The sequence below is a fragment of the Hemitrygon akajei genome, chromosome 22 (assembly GCF_048418815.1).
Source record: "Hemitrygon akajei chromosome 22, sHemAka1.3, whole genome shotgun sequence".
NCBI lineage: Eukaryota > Metazoa > Chordata > Chondrichthyes > Myliobatiformes > Dasyatidae > Hemitrygon > Hemitrygon akajei.
Window position 1 is genome coordinate 36961415 of NC_133145.1, and position 25871 is coordinate 36987285.

The 25871-nt window shown below is 39.0% G+C and overlaps 1 protein-coding gene across 4 annotated transcripts in view; it reads right to left on the minus strand.

The window, feature by feature from the left end:
* The window catches only part of LOC140714636 (SEC14-like protein 1), a 62493-nt gene that overhangs the window by 16359 nt on the left and 20263 nt on the right, over positions 1–25871 (minus strand). For all 4 annotated transcript variants that reach the window (XM_073026011.1, XM_073026012.1, XM_073026010.1 and 1 more), the window contains exons 3-12: positions 22449–22598; positions 13568–13699; positions 11855–11983; positions 7902–8145; positions 7462–7571; positions 6247–6436; positions 4474–4562; positions 898–968; positions 635–806; positions 404–538 (exon numbers count right to left, since the gene is read on the minus strand). In XM_073026011.1, the coding sequence (XP_072882112.1) occupies positions 404–538; positions 635–806; positions 898–968; positions 4474–4562; positions 6247–6436; positions 7462–7571; positions 7902–8145; positions 11855–11983; positions 13568–13699; positions 22449–22598 (1422 nt within the window). The remainder of the gene's footprint in view (positions 1–403; positions 539–634; positions 807–897; positions 969–4473; positions 4563–6246; positions 6437–7461; positions 7572–7901; positions 8146–11854; positions 11984–13567; positions 13700–22448; positions 22599–25871) is intronic.

Here is a 25871-nt window from a genome sequence, read left to right on the forward strand (position 1 = left end):
TTATGGTCTTATTATCTAATTAAAAACTGGTCACCCCAAGCACGGTGTAATGCCTAACAGCAACTAATGCTCATTAGAAACTGTTTGGCAACAGTCTCCTGTCCCAATTTAGTAGCCTATTTCCTGCCTATTTTCTCAATCAGTTTTTGTTCTTTAAGAGTTACCCCAATAAGCACTTGCCCCAGTTAACCGGAATCCATTGTACATGACATAATTATGATGTTGTCTTCACCAAAGTAATTAAAAAACATTTCATCAATGACTGCTTTTTTTTCTGTACATGTGTCTTTACATGTGCCTGCATTAGACAAATGTCTTCACATATATTAAGATTTCATTTTAGGCATGTCACTAGATCTTGAATTCTACAAATCAAAACAGATTTGTTATTGGAGATTCTTACCACACATTCGCCTCCAAGAAAATCAGGGATTATTTCTTTGTCTATGTAATCAAGTAGCCCTCCAGGCCCTTGGTAGTCATTCCCTGCATAGATAAGGAATTTCTTTCTTGTATTGTCATCAATGAAAGGACTGACCTATAGGCAAAAGAGGACATAAAATGAGAATATTCAGTGCAAATATTTCAATACAGACGATGTAAAATTGGTTTATCAAACAATTTAACAACTTACCAATGTCCAAAGTACTGGAAATACTCTGGGCGCCCTGAGGATTAACAATCGACCAAGTGTTTCTGGATAGTTAGCTTCAACAACTTCAATGATTCTTAGCAGTGCTTTAACACCAGGTCGCCAAAGATGTCTCATATTCAAACCTTCTAAGTCCACCAAGCATGTCCATGAGCTATTATAAAAGAAAATTTTAATAAGTGTTATGTTATTCTACTGTTAATAATTTCCTGTTTGTATGGTACTAAGTTGAAACTTGCTATTACCTGATAGGCCTTCCAAACACATTGGTGTTTTCTTCACATCGCCTTAATCCTTCTTCATTAATAGACAGAACCTGATTTGGAACAAGAACACCATAGGGCCAAAATTATTATTGCAGTCTAAAAAAAATTTTCTGTATTTTTCTTTTGAACTGGAAGCTAATTGCACACAGCAGGTCAACAGCATCTTCGGAGGCAAAGTAATGGTTCAGATTTCAGATCAAAGCCGAAGTGCTCAGGAGCTTAGGACGATGGCGGCTAACAGCGACTCCTTTCCTTGCATCTTCGGAAAAAGCTCTATTTCTATCTTTAATATCTCTATTTTTCTCTTTCAGGTTCTTTTGAAGACCTTGACCTGGAATCAAACGCTGACTTCGGTTCTTTGCGGGAATGGTACCCACTCTCGGGGTCTCACTACTGGCCACTATTTGATATACCAAGGACATGGCCGAGAAGACGAGCGCACCTTCAGTGTTCTGGGATTTCGTGGTTCTGGAAGCCGGCAGACTCGAGGTCGGTGCCTCCGCAGGAAACTGGTGTGTCATGAGAGCACATGGAAGATTGAAAGCAGCAAGCTGGCTGCTGGCTGTGTACCCAGAGACCAGAGTTCTTTGGGCAGAGCATTGTAAATCACGGAGTTGTTTGTTATGTTTCCCCTCTTGCTGTGAAACGGGGACACCTCTTTTTCCTTTATCAGGGAGAAAGAGAGCCTGTGGCATGCTGAGTTACTGGGTGAACGAGTAGTCTTTGAGGTACTGCAAGTCTGTGTCTTAATTGAAGCTTTGCTGCACATTTGAGTGCTCAGTGGGAGGGCACCAATGCTTTTTTTGCTGGTGGAAGAGGGGGATCGTTGCTTTGCTGCTGCTTCTGTGTGGAGGGGGAGGTGGGCTGGGGGGCTTTGGGGTTCTAACATTTAACTGTCATTTATTCTTTGGGGCACACCTCTGCCTTTGTGGATGATTGCGAAGAAAAAGAATTTCAGGATGTATATTGTATACATTTTCTGACATTAAAAATACCTTTGAAACTTTTGAAGTGCCCAGACCTCCTGACCGGTTCTTACAAATAAATGTAATTCTCTTTGGCGCCACTTAAAACCTTCAGAATAATCCAACAGCATAAATCATGGATATAGGTGTTTTATAACTCCATCTACCTATCCTGGTTTTGTACCCCTTAATCCTTTTGTTTAAGGAAAATCAGTCTTAATTGCCTCAACTTAATTGCCTGAGTGGATCAAGTGTGGAGACTGGTTGAAAACCTTTCCAGTGTTTCAGTTTCCGTGAAGTAATCCTTACAATCAGCTGATTTTAAGGTTATGTACCCTTATTCTGAGATTTCCTACCAGAAATTGTTTTTCTAGCTACTCTATTAATTCCTTCAAATGTCTGACCTCCTCAAATATAACCATTGACACAATTTTTCCTTTCTGTTTTAAACTGAATGTGTGGAAATCCAAAATAGCGCTTTCTGTCACAAAACAACAGTGAACACTGTTTCATCATTATTATTCAGCAAAATCTCTACATTGTATCTTGTTTTCTAAACACTTTTGACTAATATCAAAGAGAATATTAAAGAGATACAGTCTTAGAAATCAGCATGAAGGCCAAGTTATATGCAAAGTTTATATTTATAGTTTTTTTATTTTTATTTGCTTTATGTTTATATTATTTTCTTTAATTTTGGTTTAGGGTTACTGAAGCCAATAAGCTCTTAATCACTCAAAGAATTCAGATGAAACAGGCAATTTTGTTAGAAATCAAATGCCACAAAGAGAATCAGATCCAGAAGAGTGAACTTCAAAAAAAACCTGCAGAAGCTGGAAATCTAAAATTTAACGAGCAAAATGGCAGAAATACTCAGCAAGTCAAATCACATATGTAGGAAACAGAACAGAGTTAATGTTTCAGGTCAAAGCTCCTTTGTTCTGATCATCAGCTTTATAGGCTGGTGTAAGGAGTGTAACCTCACTCGACTGAGTGGAGTTTCCACTTTGAACAAAATGGTAATTAAATTTGGATGATTTATTTTAATTTCAATGTTGCCTAAATTTTTAAAAAACAAAGACCTTAAAAGACATATATTCACCAATAATTATTTTAAACTCTTTAGATAAATTTAATTTTAAATGGTATCACTGAGATATGAGGGCAAGATATACCACCTGAGACTTCCCGGTACAAATAGTCAATTCTGCCAGCCACTGGATCTATATTATCTCAGCTGGGCAGGTACCTTTGTTCACCAGTTAGATTCAAGATGACCTAGGACAATGCCACACTATTTACTGAAAAAAAGCTTTCCTTTTAGTTTACACCCCTTTGGGCCAAAATCGGAATTTATTGCCATTGTTTCAAAATGGGCTTAAAAAAAAAAGCTGTAGCGTTCACCATGAAATTTTAATTAATTGTAATGCTCATTTTAATGTAGTACTTAACATAATTGGCGAATAAGGTAAATGCAATGTTAATATTTCATTTAAAGACTAGACTATAAAAGCAAGGATATAATATAGAGGCTTTACAAGGCACTGGTGAGGCCTCACTTGGAGTATTGAGAGTAGTTTTGGGCCCCTTATCTAAGAAAGGATGTGCTGTCATTGGAGAGAGTTCAAAGGAAGTTCACAAAAATGATTCCAGGATTGAAATGTTTATCATATGAAACGAATTTGATGGTTCTGGGCCTGTAGTCACTGGGAGACATTGAAACCAATCGAATACTGAAAGGCCTCGATAGAGTGGATGTGGAGACGGACGCTAAGACCAAAGGACACAGCCTCAGAATAGAGGGATGTTCATTCAGAACAGAGATAAGGAGGAATTTCATTAGCCAGAGTGGTGAGTCTGTGGAATTTGTTACCACAGGCAGCTGTAGAGGCCAAGTCACTGGGTATATTTAAGGCAGAGGTTGATACATTCTTCACTAGACAGGGCATGAAAAGGTACGGGGAGAAGGCAGAAGTTTGGGGTTGAGAGGGAAATTAATCAGCCATGATGAAATAGTGAAGTAGACTCTGATGGGTCAAATAGTCTAATTCTGCTCCTGTACCTTATGGTCTTATAAAAAGATAATGCTAATCAAACCAAAATGTTTACAAATGTTCAATTTACAATTCATTATTGAATCAAATTATTTCAAATGTCCATCATAAAATTGCTAACAATTAATCATGCATTAGTTCTTATTAGAAAGATGATAAAATTCTTATGTAATAGAATTTGTGGGGTTAACAGAATAGTGTTTCAGCAAACAATTTACCTTCCTGTACCAGAGCCCGAATTCAGTGCAGACTAAAATGACACCCCCAACCCCCATTCTCTCCCATGCATAAGCTTAACAAGTTTCAATTCTAGTCATGATGGCCACATATCATTAAAGTTAAGATTCCACATACAGCACCACTTGAAGAAACCACTTAATATATAAAAGCCATGTGCTAAAGTACTGTGGCATGGAATGTATTAATTCTTAATAAGTGTCTCATAATATTTTTGCTGACAATGCTCAACTACACTAATTCAGTACTCATAATGCTAGAGATAATGAAATTAGATTTAATGATTAAAGAGCACTCACATGCCGCAGCAGTGCCTCCTCTCCGAGTGCTCTGACAAGACCTTTGGTATCCATTTGTCCAAGTCGCAAAATATACAGGGGTCTCCCATCTATTTAAAAACAAATTGTATGATTATATTACTTGCTCTGGTTACTAATAGCAAAATTAAAATGGAATGATTTTAAAAGATTTCAAGCTGCTGAAAAGTTAGGTTTTCAGATTTAATAGATTTCAGAGCCTCTCTCCTTCAATATGAAAAACTAAGACAAAAGCATGCCAATGAATTAAACAGTAAAGCTCTTTAAGGTTTAGCTTCTTATTTCAGAGCAGCTAATTGAAACATTTAGCAATTATCATCAGTAATAAATTTGACAATATGCTTCCTCTCAACTGTTGCTTCCACAAATCTGGCCTTGGCACATCAGTTTAATGAATCAATAATTTACACAACATAAGAATGATCAAATTGGGCTTTATATTTAACTATACCGGACCAGTAAACTGTAGCAGTTTAGACCATGATTCTCAGTGCGGATTGTCTTATGAGGAAAAACTGAGCAAGCTGGAACTAAATGCACTGGGGTTTAGACAAGTGTCAGGTGATCTTATTGAAATATAAGATATTAAGGGACTTGACTGGGTAAATGCTCACTGGGAAATCTAGTATCATTGGGCACAATCCCAAATAAGGACAAAGTATTTTCCCACCCAAAGAATTGCAAGGGATGAGTCATTGAAAATATTCCAGGTTAAGACAGAATTTCTCAATATGGACAATAATCAAAATGCACCTAAATGTACAAAACAGAAGTGACAGCTAATGCAATATCAACCTTAGATAAATCATCATGAAAATGTTTATTAATTCTTATCATTTGCAGCTCAATTTCTATCTTAAGTTTATTTTTAATTCTAAGGATCTCAAAACATTATTAAAGCAAAAATTTAAATTAGACCAATCTCAACAGTGCAACTTCATCTCTCCCATCGAAACACTCCAATAAAACTCACTTTAGACTTATAATAGAAAGAAAATTTGAGCCATGATTTTATGCTCTGTTACTGATCTTATGGTTCTGTCCATAACGTCCTGTAGTAACTTAAAAGAAACATTTCTTTCATAAAACTATAAACCAAGAAGACCGCAATCTTGTCATAAGGTTTGAAGGCTTGCGTGCCCAGAGAACTATGTTGGCTGGAGTCAGTAATTTATGCTTTGGCTCTTAGTAGGGTCACCCATGCTGAACGGGTCAAGGGGTAGAGGCTAAACCAAGAGTGGTCCACTAGTACTCCAGGTTTGAGGGTTCAGCTCAGGGGCTAACAACCCTAAAATAAAAATAAAAATAAAAATGAAGAAAAAGAAGAAGAAGAAAGCCCTCAACTCCGAGTGGAGTCATCAGGACGCCATTTTTATTGCAGGCTTTCTTATTTTCAGGAGGCCGAGTTGCCAGTTCGACGCTCAACCCAGCACGCATGGAAAGCACGCAGGGGAGCCGGCTGGTTTCGAACTTGGGACCCTTCACTCCGAAGACCGGTGCTGATGCCACATCACCACCTTCTATACCTGTGTGTGACAGTATGGACAAGACAAAGATGGAGGCCCTTCAGTGTTGCCCCTAAATGCCAGCGGTGCAAAGGCCAGTAAGAACTTCTGTGTTTATGTACAAAGCCATTGATGTTTTTAAATTATTGTGTGTTTAATAGAATTTAGATCTTTTTTTTTTAAAGCAGACAGCCTTTCAAAATACATTCTAAGAACCTAGTGTAATATGCAAGGTAACATTTTGTGTAACCTCTGTCATGGTGATGCCAGCCTCCTGTGTAATAATCAGGCAACACTTGAGGTGGTGTCCAAGTCTCCAAGAGATAGTCCACTTTGTGCTGTTTACGCCATGTCAAAGACTGGCACAGAAGCTCTCTTGCTTTATCAATATTGAAATCGCGTGCTCTCAAGAACCGCAGAATGTGCTCATCCTTAGGAATCTGTGAAGTTGCAATTATGAAAAGGAAATGTTAATTTTCCTTTTAACTGCAAAGAAACTTAAATGTTTCAAAAAATGTTCAAATGATCCGGTGTTTATCAAAGTTATATAACTTTGCATCCAAATTATACAGTTAGTTACAGACTCATGAATATAATACAAATACTGCTTCTTAAAAAGGACTGCCATGAAAATGCTTTAAAATTGTTTAAATTTTGTGCATGAAAACTGGGAAACAATACAATATGCAATACAATGTTCAGTCTGCATAGCCATAGAAGCAGACAACAGACAGGGCAAAATATAAGCTGAAGCACTCCGACAGGTTGTTGGGGTTATGGAGGGATTAAGAAAGTGTGACTGTCAGAAAGTTGTGATTTTTGGAAATATGTACATGCATCTATTGTGTCTACCCCAATGATGTAATAGATTTAATTTTACGATTAGGAATATTTGAAAAATAAGCAAATTTTTGAGCAGACTGAATTAAGATACAGAATCAAATCGAGCTTAATACGCTTTGGAAGATTTTCAATAGGTTTATAACTAAGGATTTGCTGTTCAAATTTTAATTTACCAGAATTATATTTAATTTGCAATAAAATTTCAGGAAACTACAATGTATATTAAAATTTCATATTTTGTGCATTAATTACACGGTATTATGAAGTCATATCAACAAAGGTAGGTTACAACAAAGCAGACCATAGCTTAAAATAGAAAGCCTTCTGTTTGCAAATCATGCTCAAATTAGACAATGACAGAAATTAACTAATCAGGTTCATCTCATCTAGTAAACAGAATAAGCCTGCGCACAGATATTTAGTAATGGCCCAGAGTAATAACTTATCATTGAGAATATTTTGTTTAGCTGAAATCAATACAACAATACAAAATTCAGGAACATCAACTTAATGAAAGAACTGACAATGAAGCAACTGTTTGCTATTAGAAAGACAACACTGATAGTTTAGGTTCTAGATCAAAATAAAACAGTGCAGGTCATTCTGACATTTAAATCCTTACCTTGCCCTTGTGCGCTTCTTGAAGCCAAGTTCGAAGCCTAATAAGACAGCTCTCTTGTAGTGGTGTCAAATCACCCAGATAACGCTGGATATAATCAGCATCCAATTTATCTAAAACACAATTAAAAATAATTATACATAAATTAAGGGAGCTCGTTCTTTTTAACTTGAAAATCCAATACTTGTTAATATACATTTTTGACAAATGAAAACAATTAATACCTTAGTATTTCACATCAACATTTTTGAACTAAATGAGCTTAGCAAATTTTATTTATTCCAATTACATTGTTCAAAGTGTTTCTTCTAATATTTAGGATAAACACATTACTGCTTCTCATTCGCTACTGAACACAATAAGTATACATGATATAATTTTAAAATGCACAATGATAAATATAAACATGTAAAAGAAACATGCAATTGAATTATAGTGTTTACCATCTGGAGTTCCTGAGAGAGGGTCAGGTGAATTATTGGAACCAGCAATCAAGTCCTTATTAACATGTTCTTCCTTTCTAACTGCATCACCTCGACCAGGTATGGCTACAGCTGGAGAGGATGTCAGCTTCTGGGCAGGAACTGACTTTTCTGTGTTAATTTTGACCATTGGTGACCAACGTGGTACATGGGTAATTCCTTCTTCTTCCAGTTGCTTCAGGTAATATTCAATTATTTCTTTCCCCTATAAAATGTACAAACATAGCACATCAAAACCGCTGTTGCTCGGCTTCAGACACAGCACCCTGAGGCACTGGTGATAATTACAGGGGACTTCAACCATGTGACTTTGGACAAGACACTACCTGCTTTCTCCCAGTACGTGGATTGCTACACCAGGGGTAATAGGACTATTGACCTACTGTATGCAAACGTAGAGGAGGCATATAGTGCATCCCCACTGCCTTCATTGGGGAAAGCTGATCACAACCTGGTTTTGTTACAGCCCAGATATAAATCAATTGTGATGAGGCATCCCACTACCACACGCTCTTTTAGGAAGTGGACTCCTGAAGCTGAACAGGCCCTGAGAGACTGCTTCGGTACTACTAACTGGGATGTACTGCAAGGGGGGCTCTGTGGGGGCGTTAAGGAGGTCACTGAATGCACAACGGACTATATTAACTTTTGTGTGGATGCAGTTGTCCCTGTTAGAACTGTTCGCTGCTATCCCAATAATAAGCCCTGGATCACTAGTCACATCAAAGGCCTCCTAAACCAGAAGAAGAGGGCCTTTAAAGATGATGATCGGTTGGAGCTTAAAAGAGTTCAGAAGGAACTCAGAGTACAGATAAGGGGGGCAAAGGAGCAGTATAGGAGGAAGCTAGAACAAAAGCTGCAGAAAAAAAGCATGAAGGAGGTGTGGGATGGGATGAAGATCATCACCGGATGCGGTGCAAAGCGGGGGGCGAACATAAGTGGAGATATGGAGAAAGCGAACCAGCTGAACAACTTCTTCAACAGGTTCGACAGCTCAATCTCATCCACACCAGGCTTACTTCCCTCACAGGAAAATAGCCACTCACAGGAGACCTTGCCCACGCCCAGGATTACGGCTGCACAGGTGGAAGGTCAACTGAGGAAGATCTGTACCAGCAAGGCGGCTGGACCGGATGGAGTTTCCCCACGATTACTGAGGGTCTGTGCGACTGAGCTGGGAGAACCACTACAGCGCATCTTCAACATGAGCCTGGAGCAGAGAAGAGTACCCAAACAGTGGAAAACATCCTGTATTGTCCTGGTACCGAAGAAACCACAACCAAAGGAGTTGAATGACTTCAGACCTGTTGCCTTGACGTCGCACGTGATGAAGACCATGGAGCGGCTGATAATACAGAATCTGAGGCCACAAACCAGGCACGCCCAGGATCCTCTTCAGTTTGCGTATAAGGAGAAGGTGGGAGTGGAGGATGCTATCACGTATTTGCTGCATAAATCACTCTCTCACCTAGATGGGGTCAGTTGTGCAGTGAGGATTACATTCCTTGACTTCTCTAGTGCCTTTAACACCATCCAGCCCAAGATCTTAAGGCACAAACTAACGGAGATGGGAGTAGACTCTCACATGGTGGATTGGATAGTGGACTACTTGACAGATAGACTTCAGTATGTGCGGTTGGGAGACTGTAGGTCTGACACGGTGGTAAGCAGCTCAGGGGCGCCGCAGGGAACCGTACTCTCTCCGGTCCTGTTCACCCTGTACACATCAGACTTCCAATATAACTCGGAGTCCTGCCATGTGCAGAAGTTCGCTGATGACACGGCCATAGTGGGGTGTGTCAGGAATGGACAGGAGGAGGAGTATAGGAAACTGATACAGGACTTTGTGATATGGTGCAACTCAAACTACCTGCGTCTCAATATCACCAAGACCAAGGAGATGGTGGTGGACTTTAGGAGATCTAGGCCTCATATGGAGCCAGTGATCATTAATGGAGAATGTGTGGAGCAGGTTAAGACCTACAAGTATCTGGGAGTACAGTTAGACGAGAAGCTAGACTGGACTGCCAACACAGATGCCTTGTGCAGGAAGGCACAGAGTCGACTGTACTTCCTAAGAAGGTTGGCGTCATTCAATGTCTGTAGTGAGATGCTGAAGATGTTCTATAGGTCAGTTGTGGAGAGCGCCCTCTTCTTTGTGGTGGCGTGTTGGGGAGGAAGCATTAAGAAGAGGGACGCCTCACGTCTTAATAAGCTGGTAAGGAAGGCGGGCTCTGTCGTGGGCAAAGTACTGGAGAGTTTAACATCGGTAGCTGAGCGAAGGGCGCTGAGTAGGCTACGGTCAATTATGGATAACTCTGAACATCCTCTACATAGCACCATCCAGAGACAGAGAAGCAGTTTCAGCGACAGGTTACTATCGATGCAATGCTCCTCAGACAGGACGAAGAGGTCAATACTCCCCAATGCCATTAGGCTTTACAATTCTACCGCCAGGACTTAAGAACTTTTTAAAAGCTATTATTAATGCTTTTTGAGATAGTGATTTAGATGCATATCATATTTTTTATTGAGTTAAGTATTGTATGTAATTAGTTTTGCTACAACAAGTGTATGGGACATTGGAAAAAAAGTTGAATTTCCCCATGGGGATGAATAAAGTATCTATCTATCTATCTAAAAGATTAAACTGTTATGCATTATTCAATATCAATTTATTAACAAGGAACATGGTGTGGAAGGTTAATAATAAAAGATATGTAAGCATCATCTCCAATTTGTCTGTATTCTTTTGTACCTGACTATAATATATGTTAAATTTCAGTTATCCAGAGGAAAAAATTATTTTAAAAACATGAGCATCTTCGATGGCATGCAGTTCCCTAAGTGTTGAAAATGTTTTGTCTTTTATTCCAGACAAATCAATGAACTGAATTATTGTCTGAGAGAAAAGCCTTCCACAGTATTATTCATAAACAATGAACAAAACACGTTAATCACTTTTGATTGTTGTGGAAATGAAAATCACTGAGACGGAAAGTAAATGCCTTATGGTGCAATGAGATTATTGAGTTTTAGCGGCCTGCAGCGATTTGCATCTCTTGATTGCAATTCAGAGGGTTGCCAGGTGCCTTGAGCATACTGTTCAGGGAATAAGAGGTAATTTGCTAGAGGTGTAAAAGATTATGAGAGGCAGAGATAAAGTGGACAGCCAGCATCTTTCTTCCCCTGAGCAGCAATGGCCAATACCAGAGGACATCTGATTAAGGAAAGCATAGGGGAGATATCAGAGGTAGTTTGTCTTTTACACAGAAAGTGATAGATTCCTGGGGATGGTAGTAGAAGCTGATACAATAGGAACATTTGAAAGACTCCTAGATAGGCACACGGATACAAAAACATGGAGAGCTATGGACTGTATAGGAGGAAATTGTTAAGCTTTATCATGCAGTGGCATCATATAGGTCAGCACAATGTTGTGGGTCAAAGGGCCCATATTGTGCTGTATTGTTCTGTGTTCTAAAGTAATTTTACAAGAAGCTATAAGCAGGCATTACCAGGAGTAACCAGACTTCCTCTGAAGAACAACATTTTGGACTATAAAGAGATAATGTTCGTGTATTACCTGTGTTAACAAATCACTCCTACATAACAACATACTAACCAAATCAGAGAAAGGGTTGACTTGGACAGCTATAAAATCAGCTATTGTGCTTGTAGTTAAATTAAAAAGTTTAAATCATTTCACCATAATTTGAAAACGTAATTATAAAAGGCATCTACATATTTTACAATGATGTTAAAAGGTTAAAACATAAAACTAAATAATATAAATAATCATTGTGAACAGATTTGATACTTTTGGCACTTTCTTCATGTCTAGGTTATACCTACATCATAATACAGGTGCCAAGTATAATACAGGTAAAATTAAATGTCTTTAATTCACATACCTTTTTTATACTGCTGGCATATTGTTTCATTGCTATCTTTTCAACAGTACTTTCAAACCCAAAAAAAGATTTGATATCAAGACTTGCTGACTGCTCAAAGCAAGTCCAATCCTCATTTTCTTGGTGAACCTAGTAGTACAATAGAGAGGATATTCCAGGTTCAAATCATGTTGCTCAATGCAATTATACTATTTTTAAAAATAAATAACTACTGATGAAATATACAATTTTAATTTGTACAGTATTTCTAAATATGACTGAAATTTCATTCAATGGAAGAGTTCTTTGCTCTAAACAGCAATAACACAATATAAATATTTTGCAATAACAATAGTACAAATAAATCTTCAAAAACAATAAAAGGTTCTTTATTTCTGTTAGCTACATCAGTGATTATAAAGCGTGATTAAGTTAAATATTTGAAGTTTCAAAAGAGTCCGCCAGTTAACTGAAGTAGGACAAATAAACTCCAAGTTGCAGAAACCGATGTACTAGATTAAAAGAGGTTAGACTGTAATAGATTAGATTGAGTAAATCCAACTAAAGAAAAATTAGTTACTGCATTTACTGTGAACTTATTGAAAAACATGTCATCTTTGGGTCTGTTCAAACTCTGGCTATGACAGAATTGGGTTATTACTCATAAATTATCAAAAGGCAGCAAATAATTTAAAACTTTTTTGACATAGAACTGAGCAGTAGCAGATTAGTCAACTGGTGCTAAAACTGGCTTTACTGATAATTTTCAGCAAACAGAATTACATTGCTTTCCCTCATTCTTAATCAGAAATAGTTAAATCAAAGAAATGAAGTACTCAAAAGAAGAGAATATTAATATTATAAATTCAACCTCTTAATTTTACAGTTAATTAATACTAATGGAATAACAATATTTTTTCACATTAGAATAGCATTATTCTTGCAATATTAACATTACTCACAATTTCAATTTAACATGTTAGAGACTTGTTAGCCAAAATTACAAGTAGCTCAATGGTCAAGTGATTTATTAATTACCCTATACTTTATTTGCTTTATGAAACTGTTCTCTACCACAGTAAATAACATTTATAAATGGACTGATTTATAATTTATGGTATTATAAAGCAAGTGAAGTTTACAAAAATTAAATGAACTTTCAACCTTTAGGCTGATGGTAGATCAAGATAAATGTGCATATTTTTACTGATGTTAGTTATCAAAGATATACCAGATCATCTTTGAAAGAAAACAATTTAATTAACCAAATTCAATTTTTTTGACTCTTAAATGTGCTGACTTCCTATTCTCCTATTCTAACTCAATATATTTATTGCCTCAAGCATTTTTCTTAACCACTAGAGAAAGGATAATGCGCATGCAAAAATAAGCTGCTGATCTAGTAGCATCATGTGTATACTGTGCAATCCTCACCATGACTGATAGAACTCTGTGGGCATACACAGCATGTGCAATATTTAATACTGAGTGTGGAAGAAAATCAATGTACTAAAGAATGACACTGAAAAATCAGATGTTAGAATAAATTATGATCTCATGTCACTTTTCCTATCCTGAACTTCAAGTTACAGGAATATTAATTCTTCTGATCCACCTCCTCCCACTCACCCACACACATTTATTCTGTTTATTATCCATCTTCTGAAGATAAAGTTGCTGACACTACAATTTTATTTTACATTAATTTAAAATATTTTACAATTGATTACATACAGTATAGCAGCAGAATTCATTGATGACAACTCGGTTGGCAAAGGTTTCATTGTGGGCTTCTATTTTTAATGTTCTCTCCCGCCAGTTCAAGGAATTCTTCTGAATAAAGTAGATGTAATCAACACCTGCAATCTGATAAGGTTTAAACAGTAATTAGAGATAAATCATCATGCAACAATGATATTACATTCCTCTTGTGGTAGTTATTAATTTGTTCCAAGTCAAAGTGCAATAAAATAATAATCGTAAATTTTACTTAGGTCTCCAGAAATTACAAGACTTGAGCAATCTCCAGAGAGAGGAGACTGAAAGCAAATTTCTAACACCGTTAAGAAGAATGCAAGCCTAACTTGTAAGTGTAACAAATTAAGTATACTGTAAAAACACAAAATGCTGGCAGAACTCAGCAGGCCAGACAGCATCTATGGGAGGAGGTAGTGACGACGTTTCGAGCCGAAACCCTTCATCCCTCCTGATGAAGGGTTTCGGCCCGAAATGTCGTCACTACCTCCTCCCATAGCTGCTGTCTGGCCTGCTGAGTTCTGCCAGCATTTTGTGTTTTTATTTATTTCCAGCTTCTGCAGATTCACTCGTGTTGCCCAAGTATACTGTACATTTTTCTAGAAACAACATGTTCTTACATAGTTTTAATGCAGTGTTGCTGCTGTCCATGCACACTCCGACAGATGAGACAGATGAAATAATTCAACTTCAAAGTTCAAAAATATAGAGAACACTGATAAGGATATATTTAAATTTCTTCCTCATGGTATTAGGAAAGAAACAGATTTGCAAGGAGAAACATAGACATAAGGGTTTAAGAAAATTTAATCCCTTGAACCAATTCTATCAGTGATCTTGATTAATCTGTGTCACACACTCACCTTTTCCTCACCTTGGGTATTAAAACCATGAGTGAAGAAAGAAATATCAATCACAAAGTTAAAATTCACATTTAACCTTGCATCAATTACTATTAAGCAGCAGTGGGTTCTATATTTCGATCATTTTCTGCTTTCACTCCTGAAAAGCCAGCCCCTGAATTTTAAATTTGACTCTTACACTTTCTTCATTTTGCCAAATTAACACTGCAAATCTATTTACTTATCTTATTCGCTAAATTAACATTTCTGCAATTCAATTATTTTTTCTACCCTTTTGGGTCTTCAACTTTTCCAAAGATGGTTTATATCCTCAGAGTTTGAGTGGTTCAAAAGGACAGCTCACCACGACCTGTTCAAGGACATTTAGGAATAGACAAATAAGCGCTGGCTCAGTCTGCGAAGCCAAATCCCTCGAATGAAGGAAAAAAAACACCTAAGTAATTTATAAATGCAAGGTATAACTGGGACACCATGCATGTAAATCCTGTGGGATCTTGCTAGTCACGAGACAACACCAGTGCCTGCCCATTAATCCAAATATCCATATCAACTAAATTTCTAGCCAGATCAATAATGCCTTTCCTATCCACAAGCTTTAACTTCAGGTCTCCTAGGGACCTTAGCACACATCCATTAGAAATCTATGTGACTAATATACATAGACAATCCACTCTCCACTACATTACTCACCTGTTCAAAAAAATAAATCATTAAGCTCAAGATTGATCTACCCTTTTACAAATGAAAATGTTCAGGACATTTAGATACTCTTCTCATAGTTACAGTCTCATAATTTTCTAAGAGGCAGTGTTGATAAACTGGGCTTAACTGTGGGTTTGTTTTTGTTATTGAAAGGGAAAAATGACTAGCACAATTTTCCAATCCACAGAAACAGTTCTCAAGAAAGAAATTTGGAAAATTATTAAGCAGTTTAGTAGCACTCTCACCAACGTTCAAAAGATTGTTAGGATGGAAATCACCTGGTCTTGAAGATCTGCCTCTTTAGTCTGAGTATTTTCATCTGCACTATCCTTGTCGCTTTTGATATTCAGAATGCTATTATCTTCTCTAAAACATTGATCTCATTTAGTCATTCAATAGTATGGCAATTTTGTTTACATTTACAATATCATACTGATCTATTTTCTACATGCAGCCAACCACACATTTCATTTATCCCTTAAGTTTATTTTCATAATATTCCAAAAAGTGATTTTCCTTCTTGGTAAGCTTCTGCTGCATTTTTCCTTGACTCAGGCTTCAGAATTTACAATAGTGTAAAGTTTTGAATGATTTCACCTTTTTTTTATCCATACATTTAAAAAATATCACTGTATTCCATCGATACAGCTGGCTGTGTCGAAGCAAATGAATGCTTTTCCTGGACATCTACAACTTCTCCACTATGATTTCACCTATTTGCTGGTTTTATTCTGGGCAATTATTCACATGTTCAAATCTAGAATCAGCACTGCATTTCTTCTTTTCAAATGCCATGGTAGAGCAGCAGTTAGTGCAACACATTTACAGCTCGGGGCGTCAGAGCTCAGAGGTTAATTCTGCCACCATCTGCAAGGAGTTTTAACGTTCTCTCTGTAATCATATGGGTTGCCTCTGGGTGTTCCGGTTTCCTTTCACAGTCCAAAGACATATCAGTTAGTAGGTACACTGTCCTGTGATTAGGCTAGTGTTAAATAGGTGGGTTACAGGGTTCATTGGGCCTAGAGGGCCTGTTCTGCACTGTATCTCTAAATAAATAACAAACTTGATTGGATTTGTTAATTATCATTAGATAAAATTACATGCACCATTGCCCCTCCCATGGCTGATACCCCTTTCATTACTCAAGGGGCTTCCACACCCAACTCGGCATCTCCATGCGCAGTAGTGAAATGAGCTTATTCTGCAGTCCTTGTCTAGACAGCCTTAGCATTGTCTACATCTGCAGCCTGAACTGAGCCAATCTGTAGTATTCCCTTGCAGAAATCTCGCTGTGCTGCAAAACCAACAAGCTTCAGGCAGACCAAATTGCATCCTGCACCAAGTTGATGACCTTCCAACAGTAATTGATGACTGTCTGGGTATGTGTCCTCTGCAGTTTCTGGAGATGAAAGCAGAACATGGACTCTTGCATCCGTCTCCACATCCTCTTAGCAAATCTAAAGTCTGCAAAGAAGTGGATGACCTTTACTTCCCACTGCAGGAGTCCCAGGGGCAGTGTACATGAAGGTCTATAAAGTTCTGACTGGAAAGGCACCTCTCACCACCAGCCAAGCAAGGTCTTGGTGTTTATTGGTCAAATGCGACAATGAGGTATTATGCTATGTGGTTTGGACCATTTACTCAGAAAACAGACACACAGAATCCAGTGTCCCTGTCTCACAGAGTCTGCAGTACATTCTGCGCTGACCATTATTTGATGGGTGTGATCAAAGGTGCTTACTTGGATGAAATGTTCCACAAAGGATCTGTGGTGTAGCGGCATCCAGCTGGTTGGGATGTTGCATGGTAGAGGAGCCAGGTCTATCTTCTCCAACACCAGGGCAGGTAGAACCTCAGTACACAGTGTTGCCCACCTACTTCAGGTATACACATCGACCGATACAGCCATACATGAAGGAGATCATCAGGATAAGAGTAATGTGTGATACACTTTTGCCCCAATTCTTAGGGGACTTTTGCATTGTGGCCTATCAGACTCTGTCCACCTTGGACTTCCCAGAAAAACTGGAAAAAGTTCTGGGTTATTACCAAAGTAGAGGGGAAAGGAACAGGCCATACCTGTGTCCAAGTACAGCAGCCCTGAGAGTATATCAAACCTTATGAACAAGTTCTTTCCAGTTATTAACAGAGAAAGCCATTTCCACAATCCCAATTTTTGTTTTACCTTCTCAATCTACTCCAGACAATTTTTGTTACATGCCTCAGCCCCTCCAAATCAGATCCCCAGCACCTTTGGTAGTAAGAGGCTGATGGTGAAGGGGTCATTGGATTGGTTGGGGCAATTACTAAAGAACATGACCTCACTCTTATTGCAGTTGACTCTGGCCCTGTATGCCAACTCGAAAAGGTTATAAATGTTGAACAATCTGCAAAGTGACTGTGGATCCAGGCAGAAGATAGCGACTTCATCCATGTACAGGAAGGTATTGAATTGTATATCTCTAATGCAAAGCCATAAATTTGCTGATGGATTTGGCAAAGAGAGGACAATCCAACCTGATTCCAGATTTGATGAAACTGTCTCCCACTCATTAATTTGAACTACACCACAGATTCCCTCCCAAAACCCATCACATACAGTATGTGTGTATTATCCTATTGATGACCTTCTGCTGGTCCACACTAACCAAGTAAGTATCTACCCCTCTATACTACATTGGTAAGGGTATCCCTGAGTAAAGTAAGAGTGGCAACAGATTTTGCAGCCTGGTACAGCACTGGTTTAGTTTGGATACATCGCCTGTCCTAGAACACACTTCACCTAGTTGATGTTAATCTTGGACAGCATCGTATAGTCCATATTCAACAGTGAAATGGGACTCCAATTCCTGACGTCTTCCCTCTCCCCCTTCTGCTTAAAGGAATTTCATCTTTAATCTCTGAGGTTACACCTTCCCCTAACTTTCCTACAACTATGCAAAGATCATAGTCCAGATCATCTTATGGTAATACCATCTTATGAACAGGAGCTGAGACTTGGAGCAAAAGGCATGAGAGTTTGAAAGAGATAGGTTCTAGAAACTGGTGATGAGTTTCACTGAACAGGAACCGAAAGAGGCGCATTTGCAATTTGTTAGTTAGTAGTTGAATGACTAATTTATCTGATTAACAGCAGCCAATAAAAAGAAGAAAAAAGGAGGAAAGAAGAAAAAGAAGTAGCTATTTTGGAGTAGTCATGTGTAAGTGGGTCAGTGTGAGAAAGAGAAGCTGAGGTTTTGACTCAAGAAGCTTTGGTATGATGAGGTAGAGTAGGTGGCCCGGGTGTGGGGAGTGAGTGCAGCTCTTAAAACATGCTTTAGTGAGAAGGACTGGTAAGATTTGATTTGTTTCTGATCCTTAGTCCTTTGGGGTAGTGAAATGCTCTTCCAGCAAGATGTAGAAAGTCAGGGAATCTCACTGTCTCCCTGATAACCTCATCTGTGTGAAGTACATCCAACTGCAGCCTCTAACAGGCCACGTCAAGCATCTGGAGGCATAGGTCGATGTACTCAAGATCACCTGGGAGACCGAAAAGATTAGAGACAACAATTTTAGTAATATGGTCACACCCAAAGTGCAGTCTTCAGATAGATGGGTAAGGGGAATAAGCAGTCAGTGCAGGGTTCCCCTGTAGCCATTCCCCTCACACTTTAGATTCTGTTGAGGGGTATGTTCTTTCAGGGGCTAGCAGTAATTGTCAGGTTTCCAGCACTGCGATTGGCTCTGAGGCTCAGAGTGAAATGTTAAGTCAGACAGAGTGATAGTGATCCTAGACTTGATAGTGAAGGGAGCAAACAACACAGGCAAAACAAGGGATGATAACCTGCAGAATGAGTATAGGGAGTTAAGTAAGAAATTAAAATACAGACCTCGAGCATTCTAATCTCATACAACTCCAAGGCCACATGCTAGTGAATCCAGGAACAGAAAGCTACACCAGATAAATATGTGGCTGATGAGCAAATGCAGGAGGCAGGGACTCAGGTTCTTGGATCATTGGAATCTCTTCTGTTGTAGCAGCAGCCTATACAAGAGGGACAGGTTGCACTTGAATCAGAGGGGGACCAATATTCTGTTGGGGAAATTTGCTTTAATCATCAGGGAAGGTTTAAACCAAATTAACAATAGGATGGGACCCAAAGGCAAAGTCAATGAGAAGACAAGGGTATGTGCAGCAACCAAAATATTAACCTGGCAATCCATATAGCCATGTTTATAGTAAAAGGATAGAGGGTACCACAGCTTTAAATCGTATCTATTTCAATACAGCTTAACAGGTAAGGCAAACAAGGAGTGGATTGCTTCTAGACTGGGATATAGTGACTATAATAAAAACATGAATGAGAAGGGCAGGATGACAGCTCAGAGTTCTTAGATACTGACACTATCGGTGCGACGGAGCAACAGGTATGGTGGATGGGATGTTGCACTTTTTGTAAGGGAGGACATGGATATTCTTCAACTATCATCTAACAAGGCCAGTTGAGTAGAACTTAGAAAAGTGGCAGTTGGGGAACACCTATGGCCGAGTGACCACAATTCTTTCAGTTTTAAGATAGTTGTGAAATAATGTAGAAGAGGTCCACAGGTTAAAGTCCTGAATTGGAGCAGAGCTAACTTTGAGAACATCAGGCAGGGTCTAGCTGGAGTTCAACTGGCTGACTACTTAAAAGCAAAGGAACAGGGAGACATTTGGGAGGCTTAAAAGGGTCATATCCCTTTTAAGTTCCAGGACAGCACTGTTTTATTAGAGTGAGGGTAAACATACAAAGTTCATGGAGCTCTGGCTGACAAGAGATAGAGGCTCTATTAAGGAAAAAGGAAGCATACATCACTTTTAAAGAGCTGGGTACAAATAAATCTCCTGATGACTGTAAAAAGGTTAACAGCAAGCTCAAGGGAAATCAGGAAGGCATAAAGAGGATATGGGATGGATTTGTTAGGCAGGATTATAGGTAATCCCAAGAGAATCTAGTTATTAATAGCAAAAAAGGTGACAAGGCAGAGACTACATCCTCTTAAAGACAAGCTGGGTAGTTTACACGTGCAACTCTAGGAGATGGCTGAGATTTTTAATATTTATTTCTCATGTGTTTACCAAGAATATCATGCATGCCAAAAAATGAGGGAGTAAGTAGTGAATCTTAAAGCATATGCATAGAATGAGGCTTTGATGTGCATTAAATTAGGCAAATCAAGGCCTAACCATGTGCATTCCCAGAATTTATGGGAGGCCTAGGAAGAAATTGTGGATGTACCTGTAGAGATAACTGCACTATCGTTGGCTACTGGTAAAGTTCTAGGTAACTGGAGGGTGCCTAACATTGTTTGATTGTTCAAGGGTAGCAAGGGACAGGCCAGAGAATTACTTGCCAGTGAGAATGACTTCAGTTGTGGGGAAGTTACTGGAGGGAATTCTGGGAGATAAGATCTACAATCACTTGGATAGTCAAGAGCTAATCAGGAATGGTCAACCTGGTTTTGTGTGTGGGAGGTCACGTCTGAAGAATCTTTTGGAGTCCTTTGAAGAAGTGAATGTTGTCTATATGGTCTTTAGTTAAGCCTTTGACAATCAGAATCATGATTTATCACTGACATACTGTATGCCAAAATTTGTAGAGGCAGCAATGCAGTGAAAGACAAAAGTTATAAGTTACTAAAAGAAATAGTGCAAAAGAAGAATAGCATGATAGTGTTTGTGAAACATTTAGAAATGTGAAGGCAGAAGGGAAGATGATGATCCTATAATGCTGAGTGTGGATCTTGACGGTGCGTGTGTGGTACAAGAGCCGTGTTATGCTACCTTAGTTATAGGTAAAATGCAAGCCGAGTTTACACATGCAGGACTTGTAATCTATGCATTGTGTGATAAACCACACTCTAACTTAACTTAATGTATTAGGGAGGAAATTCCGAAGTTTAGGTCCTTGGTAAGTGAAGTGATAATGACTAAACAAAAAAGTTAAAACAAACATCTTTAAGGAATTCAAAAAAAGGCTGAGGCCATGACAAGGTTCAAAATAAAATAAGTGGTAATTTTATAAATTAAGGGGTTATTCAAGAGACAATACAAATCAGCTTTAATAACAGAACACAATTTTGCTATGAGTTAGTAGTACACAGACAGCTATAGAACAACTGAAGGTGTCCAAGAACATGTCTGAATAGAACAGCTTTGCTACACTGAAGTTGTTATACAAAAGTTTGCCAATAATTCAGATCTGGCTCACAGGCACTGTTTCCTACACTCCTTTTAAACCCAAATAATGTGTTCTCTCACCCATTATTACACCATCAAAGACCCTGTTTCAATGCTCCATATAATCCATTTGAGGGTTAATTGCAATTTTCGTTTGAACTCACTACATTCTGGCCCTAGCTTCATCTAAACTGACATGGTTCAATGACAGGTTATTACATCACTGTGTAACACCTATATCCAAATTATAAAATGATCGAAGCATCAATAGGAGTAACATCAAACGGTACAGAAATTACAACACGGAAGTCCCAATGGTGTTCCATTATTATATGTATATTATGGTTGATTAAAATTGGTAGTTGGATTTTCATTAGCTAAAAGCTGTGATACTATGTGTTACCAGCAGATGGTAAATGTAAATAGGAATGGGCTTATCTTACTACTTGCCTGATTAAAATTACTGAAAGTAGAGACAAATGGTGTAGAATATTCATGGAATAGTAATAGCAACTAAGCAGATGAATTAGGTAAAGCAAAACTCATTTGAGTAAACTAATTCCATCCAGTAGCAGTTAAGACAGCTTTTATCCAATTTCCTTGCCAACTGGAAGGATGTCATTTGGCCCATCAAATCTACATCAGCTATCGGTTCTCTTCATCTGCTAATTCCCTTGCAACTTATCCTTACTCACATGCTCGCCAACTCCATCTACTCTCCTACCAATAAGCTATAATGTAATCAATCAATTTACAAGCAGTGATCTTTAGAACATGAGAGGAAATCAGAGAGCAAATGCAAACCACACAGTAGGAACCGGATGTAAGATCATAGGAGCTGTGAGGAAGCAATATTACCTCCTGTGCCATTTATCTGGCATATTCATAGCAGCTGCATCACATTCACTTCTAGCTTTATGACATACGGTCATATTGTCAATCACTTGATCAGGTACACAACTCATTTTTCATAGCAAATGCTCATGTCATTTTTTTTTTACCCTACAATTGGAACTCAAATTGCTTGATCCATTCATTTAACTTAATCTATTTTCATTATAATTTACAAATGCTCACATAACTGTTTTATTCTTACCTTTTTTAGTAGTCTTGGTGCATCCACATCCAATTTACAACGTCTTTCTAAAATATGAACACCCTCATCCTCATTCTTGTACTCACTGGTTATGTCACTTCCAACAAACATTGGAATTAGAGGACATGTTGGGAATCGTCTTTCATAAGCCTAGAAAAAAAGTAATTGTACAGACTTAAATTATACTTAGCAGAGACTCTCAAATATTTGCACCACTTAAATTCACTGTAAAACTGTAATAAGAGTTTGAGAAATCAGCATTATAAATACTAGACTTCAGTTGGACACTGTCACGTTGGGATTAGTTATACAAGAGGTTGGCAAGTACTTTCACTTCTTTTGCAATTCTAGTAAAGCATATGAAGAGAGATTAGATTACATTTTTAGAGACCTTTTCAAAATTAAAAGTATGGCAGGTCAGCTCCGGCATAAATGTTGTTTAGCTTGCAGTATGTGGGAACTGCATCACTTTAGCCAGCTTCAGTGCCAGGTTTCGGAACTTCAGCATCAAGAAGGTACAACAGTGCTTATGAGGACTAGGGAATGTGGTTATTAAGAGTTAGACAAGTAGTTCCTCTTTAAGAGACTGTCTCAGAAAACTAGTGCCACAGACAATACCTAGATAAGAAAGGAGCACCAATGAAACAGTAGCTCAAGAATCACAATACTGCAGATAGAGCGCAACATCTCATGTGCCTCAACTGTCACAGTGCAACAGGACCAACCTCTTGGAATAGTTAAGAAAATTATTAGAGAAGAAATAAAGTAGAATTGTATTACTTTCTACAGCAGATTGCCTGGCACATAAAACACCCACCACACAATAAAGCACTTTAAAAATCACTAACCACTGATTTAACCTAATAAAGGTGGCATAGTAGCCTAGTGGCTAGCACAACAATTTACAATGCTGGAGCCCAGAGTTCAATTCCTGCTGCTGCCTGGAAGGAATTTGTATGTGGGTTTCCTCCAGAGGTGCTGTGTTCCTCCCACAGTCCAAAGACGCATCAGTTGGTAGGCTAATTGGTCATTGTAAATTGTCCCATGATTAGGCTAAGATTAAATTGGGGGATTGCTGGGTGGCGTGGCTCGTTGGGCTGGAAGGGCTTATTCCATGCTGTATGTCAATAAATAATCTATTTTCATTATAAGTTAAGCAAAAACAATCAGAGAATGAATAAAAACACAAAAATACAACTGCAGATGCTGTGGATCAAAGAATATGTACACAACGCTGGAAGAACTCAGCAGGTCAGGCAGCATCCGTGAGAAAAGAGTAGCCAACGTTTCAGGCCGAGACCCTTCATCAGGAATGGGGGGGGGGGGGGGGGAAGAGAGGACCGAAGCCCAGTAATAGAGATAGGGTAAGGGGTAGGGCCTAGAGGCACCAGGTGGAAAACCAATCAGAGGAAAGATAAAGGGGGGAGGGGATAAGCATGAAAGAACTGTAGAGGTAAAGAAGCAGGAAGTTGAAAGGGGAGAGAGGCAGAGAGGGACCTGGGATGGGGGAAGGAATTATCGGAAATTGGAGAATTCAATGTTCATACCACCGGGCTGGAGGCTACCCAGATGGTAGATGAGGTGTTGCTCCTCCAACCTGAGTTTGGCCTCATCATGGCAGTAGAGGATGAGGAAATAAAATAAAATAAATACTACACCTGTCCCCACACCTCCCCCCTTACCACCATTCCGGTCCCCAGACAGTCCTTCCAGGTGAGGCAACACTTCACTTGCGAGTCTGCTGGAGTCGTCTATTGCATCCAGTGCTCCCAGTGTGGTCTCCTCTACATCGGCGAGACCCGACGCAGATTGGGGGACCACTTCGTCGAGCACCTACGCTCCGTCCGTCACAATAGACAGGACCTCCCAGTTGCCACCCACTTCAACTCTGCCTCTCATTCCCATACATGGCCTCCTCTACTGCCATGATGAGGCCAAACTCAGGTTGGAGGAGCAACACCTCATTTACCATCTGGGTAGCCTCCAGCCCGGTGGTATGAACATTGAATTCTCCAATTTCCAGTAATTCTCTCCCCTTCCCCTATCCCAGGTCCCTCTCTGCCTCTCTCCCCTTTCAACTTTCTGCTTCTTTATCTCTACAGTTCTTTCATGCTTATCCCCTCCCCCCTTTATCTTTCCTCTGATTGGTTTTCCACCTGGCGCCTCTAGGCCCTACCCCATCCCCTATCTCTATTACTGGGCTTTGGCCCTCTCTTCCCCCCCATTCCTGATGAAGGGTCTCGGCCCGAAATGTTGGCTACTCTTTTCTCACGGATGCTGCCTGACCTGCTGAGTTCTTCCAGCGTTGTGTACGTATTCAGAGAATGAATAGTTGACCACCAGGCAGAGGAAAGCAGACAGGTGGTCTAGATAAAGTCAAGGTCATGACAACGTGGGAAGCTTAGCACCACAAAGGGGGAGGATGAAGAGTCCATGGAAAATATTAGTAGGAAACTAATTAAAGAGTGGAATTGAAAAATACTTCTGCAGTCAGAATTAAATCCAGAGTTGTGTGGCAAGGATAGTCTGGAATTTATGATCCTGAATGGGAAAGTGGGTGGTGGGTTGGGGGAGAGGAGGAGAACCAAAGGACAGGACCTAGCAAAAGTTGATGAGGAGCCGCTACTTCCAACAAATGGGAGTCACTAAAGTGGATTAATGAAAGATCATGCCCAAGGAGCCACACAATAAACTGTTTCTCAGGGTAGAAATGACAAATGCTGACAGTCATGCATATAAGATGAAAGGGGAAAATTTTAGTATGTGTGGGTCAAATTTTATTTAAACACAGTGACAAGTACCTGGAATGAGCTGCCAGAGGTGGTACTGGAAAAAGATATGATTGTGGTGTTTAACAAGGCTTTAGATCAAGAGAGCCCAACCTGGAATCCATGGACTACTTGCTTAATGGTATTGGTCCATGGCATAAAATAGGTTGGAACCCCTGCTTAAATGGACACAGGAATATCAGGGAATAGACAGATATGGATCATTATAGGCAGAAGAATTTAGTTTAATTTGGCATCATATTCAGCGCAGAAGTTGTGGGCTAGTAATGTTGTGCTGCTCCATGTTCTGCAAGAGAACAAGTAGATCAAAGTAACCACAGATGCCAAGAATTATCAAGAGCTAGATACAAAAGGCATGTAGCAAGTATAACGAGCACATACAAGATGAGAGGCCTTTCAAGTAGAGAAAATGGCAGGAGAAGGAACCTCAAAAAAATAGAAAAATTAGGACAGTAAAGAGGGGGCACAACAAAATATTGCTGACAGACAAAAATAAATACATTGATCATTTTATAAGTATATTAAGGACAAGAAATAACCAGGGCCCACAGGACACAAAAGGAACAGTTTTTTTTTAATCCACAGAGAATATAGTGAAAACAGGTAAGTATTCATTTGAGAATTGCAGTTTTCA